General features: G+C 33.6%; 1 protein-coding gene across 1 annotated transcript; it reads left to right on the top strand.

Moving 5' to 3' along the window:
* Positions 1-4,818: 4,818 nt before the first annotated feature.
* LOC132757416 (E3 ubiquitin-protein ligase TRIM71-like) lies at positions 4,819-8,667 on the top strand. The gene is made up of 4 exons (XM_060748694.1): positions 4,819-4,895; positions 5,537-5,830; positions 6,952-7,818; positions 8,369-8,667. The coding sequence occupies exons 1-4, from the start codon at positions 4,819-4,821 to the stop codon at positions 8,502-8,504; spliced, it is 1,374 nt and encodes a 457-aa protein (XP_060604677.1). The 3' UTR covers positions 8,505-8,667.
* Positions 8,668-9,342: the final 675 nt, after the last annotated feature.

Below are 9,342 nucleotides of genomic sequence, written 5' to 3' on the forward strand. Positions count from 1 at the left end.
ACTCCTAATACCAGTTTTGATCATGTCCCTTAGAATGTTTATAAGATAGTCTTTAAATACATGTATGATAAGCGAGATTCTACAAGTAATTATATTGTTGCCAATTTTGAAATGTCTTAATATACTAGAAGTGATCAACTGACATCCTTGATACTGGTGAGTTAAATATCTTCGACTGTGGTATTCATTCATTTCGTCCTTTTTGCAGCTTAATTAAAAAGAAGGTATGGTATCTAATATTCGAAAGTTAAATGTATCTAAATTAGCACCAAAGGCTATATATTATAATGCAAACAAAAAAGCAATAAACTTGTGAGTTTCGAAGTTCATGGTTTGTGAACACCTTTACGGACTGAGTTTCTGTATGAACATACAAGTTTCCCTAAAATCTTCACAATGACCTTAATTAACTAAAATTGATAACTCGTTATGTTTAAGCCTGACAAACCTGTATGTGTAAAAATGTTCAGGAATGGTAAATGACTACAACTTTCCAAGTCATTTAAGAAGACGTCTTTCTTCTACACAAGGAATCTGCAACATAGCCGTCTTTGCTACGGTCGAATTGACTTCCACCGACCATGACACTTACAACAATATCCAATCTTAGAAAATGAACGCCAATATTTGAATTGCCAGTAAATGCATTTATTAATCTTGTACATTGTATGTTACTTCTAGAACAATATTTCTGATATCGCATCAGCAGTTACAGAAAATGGTGGATTTCGGCTCACAATTTAATTTAAACATCCACCTCACAATCTGTCTAAGACACGCCGGTTTCCGTGCACGAATAAAAGTTCTTCCCTCAGTCACTGTCTTGATAACGGAAGTAATAAACTTTTTAAACTTGTTATTCATTCGTCTGAAACAGATATACTTCCTGACATAGTGTTCGAAATTAAACAAGCAAGACGACATTTTGAGATGGAATCTACGATCATTTACCTTCTGCTAATAAAACCCCAAATGGCTGTAAGTCATTTTTAATAAAACGGCTTAAAACAGTAGCCTTATAAAAAGAAACACCCCATTCTATTCTATCATCCAGAAAACGTACTTGTACGCCAGTGCTTAGCAACTTGTAAAATTGATCATGACATTATAGAACATGTTTAAAAGCTTTCATTAAAAAACGTTCGATATAGCTTTAATAACACTTTCGTAAAAATAGATCCTGCTTCAAATATACCAAAGACAGTGTGGCCATACCACGTGACATTGACGTCATTTTCGGCATCATTTCCAAGACAAATATTGCTCGATTCGGACAAGAAAATAGCCGTAAATATTTTATTTCTCTACCAATTTCTTTGGGATATGCACCAGTCTACGGGGAAAGCAGATTTTAGAATCCGTTGCAAATGCGAAGCAACATGCCTACCGTTCTCTTTCTACAATTTAGTTTATCATTGTTGATCTTTCACAGAGAGATTGTGAAAAAACTGATTGTTCCTTACAGCAATAACACTTATACTTGTACTTGTATCGCAAAAGTGCACGTCAAATCACTTAGATTTAGTCCTGGCGGAAAATAATATTTTGGTTTCGTTTTGAAGATGTTTTTAGTATTGCTCATCTTATCCTATGTAGTAAAATGTGTTTTATTCTATTTCAAAATGGCGAAATTGATAAGAAATATATGTGCTCTCAGTAAGAGAAAGAGTTAAAATAAAAAAAGTTTGTATGCTATGGAAAGGGTTACACTTTAACGCGAGTGTTGTAAAGCTAAAGGTATTTTTTCACTTTATTTTTGTCAAGAGTTAAGTTACTGACAAACAATGACACTCGTGAATGTGACAAATAGGTTTTTCTGACCTCAAAAGAGAGACTTTTAAAAGGTATATATTTTTTCTGGAATTGTTGTATAATAAATTTCTATAGAGTTTGATAAACGAAATCACAATTTGAACTTGGAACTTTGCCGTGTAAACCTGATAGTATTGTTACTTAGTTGCATTACTTATGATTCTTTATTTATCAAAAAGACCCAAAATAGCCATGAATAAGAACAAGAATGACGCCCATGTGGAGTAAACAAAAGTAGAAAAATAGTAAACAGATAAATGATTTTACAAACCAATAGCCATCGATCACAGTCAAAATTCATGAAAACAAAACATTCAAAAAGACGGAAATAACAATGATAATCAATAATTATATAAATATTTACATTAACATCTGTAATAGCAACATCGGCAAGATTCTAAGACTAGGGTCCATATGACACTGACAAAGCTTACAAAAATTGCGATTACATTTGAAGAGTATATTCAATTTTTATCCTTCAACTGTCAAATGACTTTCTGCTTTATTTACATATCAGATAATTCACTTATTTGTATATGCGTCATGCTTATCTTGTTTTAGATTTTAATGTGTGGTCCATTTTTAAATTTTAAAATGCTACAAAAAGCCAGTTGAGGACATCTGCAGGTCATGCCGCGTGTAATAATCCATGCATTTACAGCCAATGACCACATCGATAAAAATAGTCCCAAATAGCCCTATCGTTTTTTATTCAGTTGAAAGAGACATAATGGTTAAAAAGGTCCTACTCAATTTAAATCTTTTCAAACCATAAATATTCCGTTCCCTTCCTCTCTTTACAATGTATATTGGTGAGCTCTCTGATAAAGCTGAGTTGACTGATATAATTAACTAAATTTGTCAGATATGCAGTTTATCAACAGAAATAAATGCAATTATAAAATAGATAGTATTTAAAAGTGTTCTTAAGTTAACGAAGTTATATCCAGTTCACGAAAAACGGTTACCGTGGGTATGAAAACAGGATGTAAAAATATTTTTTTATCAACGAGTGCCACTGTGTTAAAAATCTGAATCTATCATACTAAAACATTGCTACAGGTTCTTTATATATACATGTATATGGTTATACGTATAAATAGCTCGTTTTTTTACTTTAAAATTGCCGCGTTGAGGCGTAACCCTTATTCAGAGCATACAAATCGAAGTGATCCTGAATGTGCACGTTCATTGGACAGGCTAGCTAAGTCAATTAACATTTTCAATTTTGCCGTTTTGGGCGATATTTAGGGTTTATGTTTTCTATTCCACGTTTAGTATTGTGATATGACACAAATAGATTTTTTCATAATCATTACCGTGAAAGAACAATGATTAAAGAGCAAATCAATTTCTTTACAAGTACAGACAACAATTTTACGACTTTTAAAATCACTTATAGCGCAGCGAGTAAAAATCATTTAAATATTAATTTGTGTTTATGTAAATTGTATAGTAAATAAAATGTGTTTCATGGTTAACATAATTATAGAAAGAGAACGGTAGGCATGTTGCTTTGCATTTGCAACGGATTCTAAAAATCTGCTTTAAACTGTAGTCCTTTTTTTTCGACTTGGAACTTGGTGCCAGAATGACAATTGAAGAAAAATATATGATTTATGTCATTCATAATAAAAATATGAACATATTAAGGTAGAGTTTTGCCATCCGTACTCCCGGTTGGTGTAAACCTGACTTTTTATTCATGGCGTAGACCAGATAACGCCAGAAAACGAAATAACTTGCAACTGAAGCCCGCTCTGATACAAGCAACTTCCAAGGTTATGCAAAGTGTTTGACAAAACGTCTTATAAACGGACAAATATCCAATATTCTGTGGAAAGCTTACATTTTTCCCCGTAGACTGGTGCATATCCCAAAGAAATTGGTAGAGAAATAAAATATTTACGGCTATTTTCTTTTCCGAATCGAGCAACATTTGTCTTGGAAATGATGCCGAAAATGACGTCAATGTCACGTGGTATGGCCACACTGAAAGAGACAATACATTAAACACGTAAAGATGATACCATTTTTCACATGAAAACACTAGAAATTTTCGATGAGCTCGAATATCTCCATATGATGGCAGAAGTAATTTAAATTATAAAATAAGTAAATGAATAAATAATTTCCAGTCGATTATAATGTTTTGCCTTGGACTGATCTTCAGCTGTACATGATTTATATTTGAATAGATTAAGATTCACGTGTCCTCAATCTAATGCCAAACAAGGAGCTAAAAGAAACGGCTAATGGATTTACGACGTATTTGAAAATTGTAGCCTCTGTGATATACGCTTCTCTAAATGCGGAATTTTGTTTTCCAGACAAGATTAATTATTTATTAATTGCATTTTCTTAGGTATTGTTTAAATAGGATGAAAATAACTGAAACCGATCCTGTTTTTTTTTAAATGAAGCTACTTGGGTCTCATGTTCGGCTATTAATATAATGTTTGGATAATATGCTGAACATTGTTATTTTGCCTCACGTAAACTTTTTACCATATAGCACATGGTGTTATTTCGATCTATCATCCTGCAATATTTTCAATGGGATAGTAATCTATACGGACTTAAGAAAACGTAATGTTAAAGTTGTCTCCCCTGGGCCGCTGTCTCGATTTGCTAATATGCACTTTTATGTCGTACATTGAACAAATATGGACGAAACCTTGCTAGTCTGTAGATAATTTCAATTGACAAAATAACTAAAAATTTGCAATTTTAGTTTTCGCATAGTTGTTCCAAATGGACAACCACAAACGTTTCGACCTTTCCGTCGACTTTATGTTAAAGTGTATTCAACGACATTTTCCGATTATTTTCAGTTGAACACTCTACTAGACTATATAGGTGTCTATTAAAACCTATGGTTACACACTATCGAACAATATGGATATTGGTTTCATTGTTTTAACAAACAGATAAGCTTTTGTTTTTTATCATTACTTGAATGGGTTTACACAAAAGGTTTCGATTTCACCAAATATCAATACACGAATGGGGCGTCGGAAAGGAATGCCGCAACGAGCATTAAAGTTACAGGAAAGACCTAAGGAACCTATAGTGTTTGTAGGGTACGGCTTTTTAATTCATTTTTAAGCTTAAACTACTAGTTATTGACATTATTTTGTTTTTCGTTAAGATTTTAAGATGATGAGCATTTTCCTTCGACACATTTTCTTTCGTTTCCATTCGCAAGTGCTTGATTACCGTAAAGACATTCGATAAGAGAATATTTAATAGATTAAAAGCATGCAAAAATAAAACAATATAAATCTTATTCGAATTTAATGAGGTTTTCCTTCTGACCTAAGTTATAGTTTTTTTTTTGTTTTTTTTTTAATAGAATTTGAAAATTTGTTCTGTTTTGGTGAATTTGACATGTCAAGATAGTGTACGGACAGAAATTACTTATAACATGTTAAACTATACCCCCAAAATATAGGCTAGCCCTATCCAGGGTAGAATTATTCTTCCAAAACTTGTAAATTCAATCATATTTAAAATATTATTTTGTATCTTGACATGTTTTTTTTTCTTTTACTATGAATTTTCATACAATTCTTATACTGGCAATATACTTTTCTTACATTTAATTCTTTAAACATTTCTTCACATTTTACCAAAATACATTAAAATGTTAAAATATAAAAGCAGAATAGCGCTATTTTATAAGAATATGTGACTCGCTTATTTATTGTCTTCTATTTTGCAGACGAACAACTTCACCAAGAAAGCAACTTGAAACTGTTGTAAATAATGTGAAAGTCCGGATAGTTTCTCCTTCAGATAAAAGAATAGTTACACAGCGGAAAACCATGTCAAAACCACAGCGAGAAAACAACAACAACAACAGTCAGACGAGCAAGCCAAATTCCCAAACCGGAAAGCAGACAGCAAGAAATAATGAAGCGAAAAAGGAGCTGAAATGCGGAATATGTTCAGATAAATTTCATGACCCGAAACTTCTATCGTGCCTTCATTCATTCTGTAGTAACTGTTTACGGAGGTATGTGGAAAAGGGGAAGTACAAGACAAAGTTTCCGTGCCCTTTATGTACTAGAAGTATTGACCTACCGAAAAATGGAGGAGTTAGGGTACGATTTATATCAGTGTATTATCATATGCGTTATTATATCAATCAATATCGACGAAAGACAAACTTTAGTCGCTTTCAATACGTAGCTAGGTCAACATTTTCACACATGACCTTGAAAAGCAAAGACTTTCCTGAAAATGTTTGTAATTATGGTTAAAATATAAAGGCTTAAGACTTAACAGCTGTAAGCGCTAATTCATTTTTTTTTCAGTTTTGTTTAATGTTTTTTAGAAGTGTTCCTTAAGTGAAACATGCATAAAAACGAAGCGTACCTGGCGCCAACTGTTAGCTTTTAAAGTCTAGTGTTTGACTTTTAATTAAGATATACCGGCCTGTTTTCTTGCTTGTCCAATTTGGCATAAGTTATGCATAATTCCTGCATAGTTCGTAAAAGGATATGCACGGTGGTTTATAAATATACCAAATCATACCGCCCAGTCCAATTTGTTGAACATATAGTCGTGACTTTATATATCGAGTAAAAGTTTTCTAAAAATATTTCAGTTTCTCTGACGAATGTTGCAACTTATAATATTACTTAATAACTTATCATGAGTGAACTTTGTTTAAACTGATGACTGTTTCTTCTTTAAAAAAAGTCGCTGCCTTTTTAACAAGTATTTTTTATGGCCCCAGAGAGCCGGGGTAAAGCGCCAAACCCTTGATATATTTTTGATCAGGGTTTTCCGGGTCTCGGGAAAAATGTTTTTGGGCTGTGAAGAAAACAGTGACAATTTTTTCCCTTTTTTATCAAAAGTAAGATGAAGGCCCCAAGGGTTTACGGGAAATGCCCCCAAAAGGTACACTTTTAAAACACTTTGACAGAGTACCGAAAAAAATTGGGATAAATTTTTAATCCCAAATACGCAAAATTTTTTTTAAAAAAAGAATATTTCAGCCGTCAACTTAAAATCCGGTAAATATGGAGTCAAATACCAATTTAAAAAAAAATTGTATCAGATGCTGCAATATTTAATTTTGTTTATAAAACCCATAATAAACCAAAACTATTATCTTGATTATTTTCATATTATCCCCACAGGTGACAATGCGAAGTCAAAACCGAAGATTCAACAGAAGCAATATTGTGATCAACACGAACAAGAAGAACTGCGTTTTTATTGCATTCCATGTGCAAAGATCATTTGCCGCGACTGTAAAACACTCTCCCATACCGTTCACCAAACTATGGAAATTAACGAAGTCGCCGAATCACGGAAGCGTGAAATCGGGAAAGCTGTTAGACATACGAAGGAGTATTTACCACGCATCGCAGCACATACCAAAACTTTGAACACAATGGTGAAAAGTTTGGGAGGCAATACTCAAGAAACTACCAAAGACATAAAAGCTCAAGCTAAGAAGTTTCATGAGGAAATTGATAGAATGGCTGCGGAAATGATATCAGAAATCAAACAGAAGAACAAAGAGATGGAAAATACACTGCAGCGTAATATAAAGGCTAGTGAAGTAGTCTACGCTTCTATGGAATCTATAATACTGGCAGCTGAATCATTTATGACCGTTGGCAGCGATCATGACATCATTGAAAACTCCGTCAACATCAAAAATCGGGTAGAAAATTTGCCAAAAGAAATTCCTGGAGAATCCGTTGAGTTTATTGAATTTAAATTCCGGCCAGGACCGATACCATCGACGGATCTTTGGAGTTGCTTTGGAAACTGGACGTCCGATGTGGCGGCTAATGTAGCGATATCAATTCCTCGACAAATAGGTCCAGCTATGGCACTGATTGTCCGTGAGTTGAGCTCTTTCGCTGTTCTCGGAGGGAAAGCTATTATATCAATTGCACCCGCTAAGGAAGGTAATGCCTGGATATGCAATAGTCTATCTGAACACATTTTCCTGTATACAAAAAGCGGACAATGCCGATCACAGTACAAAAGAACAGGTTCAGGGGGTTTGGGGATATTTTTGTTGGGATCTGATACACAGTCATGAAAGTCATTTCCCTTTTCAAAGAAAAATAAAGGAGAATGGGGGCAAATGGGGAGTTTAACTTTGCTAAACTTTTCCCAAATTTCCCTTTCCCGGGGTCACGCAAAAATGAGAAAAGGCGAGTGCTTGTTGCGCTATGGAAAAAACCGGGGAATCCGTAAAGGGGGGCCGGATCAAAAGGAGCTGTTTAAGAAACATACTTTGGGAAAGGGGGGAAAAAATTTTTACAAAAGGGCAGAAAAACCCCTCTCTTTCTAAACCATATATGGGGTTAAGCAAAGAGAATTTTCATATCAGAAAAGGGCAAAGGAAAGAAACACGTGGTCGCTTTTGAAAATCAAGGGGTGGGGAAAAAGAAAAGGGGGTACTATGGCCAAAAAAAAGTCGAACTGCATCCGCCCTTTGTACCCCAAAGCTTTGCTACAGACAAAAAAAGTCGATATTTAAAAGCAGATTCCCCATAATCGTGCGTACCCCCTGTTGATAAAGGGGAAATTTTATAAAACTTCTACTGACAGAGAAGGATGGTTTAGGAGAACCATGGTCCGTAGCTGTTGACAGTGAAGGCTTCCTGTGGGTTGGGGACACAGAAGGGATTGTCAAGGTGTATAAATACATGTCGTAGATCAGAACTCCTGCAAAACAGTTGTTGTCCGTTTATAATTAAATACACGTGGAGAGTTGATATCTACAAAAAAAATATTGAAAATAAATAAATTAAACAATTTCTTTACGAACACAATTTTACTGTAATTATGTACTTTAACGTATTATTTTTTATTACATGTTTATTCGTATTTTTTTATATTTTAATAAATTGCTTTTTTGTGGTGAAATAACTAGCTGTTTTTGCTTTGATAGGTTAACACGTGCACTGATGCTTAGTCGCATATAAAAGATTATGAGAATATATAATATTCAATTTAATTTCTGGTATGATCACCAATTACTTAAAACATACAAATATTCATCATGTGATTGATTACTTCTAAATGAAATTGATTACATGTACTTTATTGATGATAGACCTCTTAAAAAAGAGGCTTATACACCAACACACATATTCGTGCATCCAACCAACCATATTTTATTAATGGACCTGGTGATTGAATCACGTTAAAAAAAGATGGCATTGATCCATTGTAAAATAATAAACGCATGACTTTTATTTCCTTACCTAAAATATGTCATATTGTTCATAATTTGAGAAATGTATTTAACACAAGTAATAATATATTATTTTAAAGCAGTCCGTATGAAATGTCTCTGTCAAATTGAAATTTATTTCCTTTACAAAAGAAGTCCTACTTAACACTGGTAAGGACTGCTAAGGAGGCACAAAGGACTCTTAAACGTCTCTTTGGACCTTGATATTGTTAGATTGGTATATTGAAAGCTAAAAAATGTAATTTAAGTGATATAAATTATGTTTTTATCAATAAAAGGTTACCGAGAGGGCATAA

The sequence above is a fragment of the Ruditapes philippinarum genome, unplaced genomic scaffold (assembly GCF_026571515.1).
Source record: "Ruditapes philippinarum isolate M1 unplaced genomic scaffold, ASM2657151v2 ctg1804_1_1_1_1, whole genome shotgun sequence".
In the NCBI taxonomy this organism is placed as follows: domain Eukaryota; kingdom Metazoa; phylum Mollusca; class Bivalvia; order Venerida; family Veneridae; genus Ruditapes; species Ruditapes philippinarum.

Coding starts and splice junctions, on each gene's coding strand:
- LOC132757416 (XM_060748694.1), top strand. CDS start 4,819: ATGGGGCGTCGGAAAGGAATGCCGCAACGAGCATTAAAGTTACAGGAA. Junction 4,896..5,536: donor GAACCTATAGTGTTTGTAGG/GTACGGCTTTTT, acceptor TCTATTTTGCAG/ACGAACAACTTCACCAAGAA. Junction 7,819..8,368: donor AGCGGACAATGCCGATCACA/GTACAAAAGAAC, acceptor CTGTTGATAAAG/GGGAAATTTTATAAAACTTC.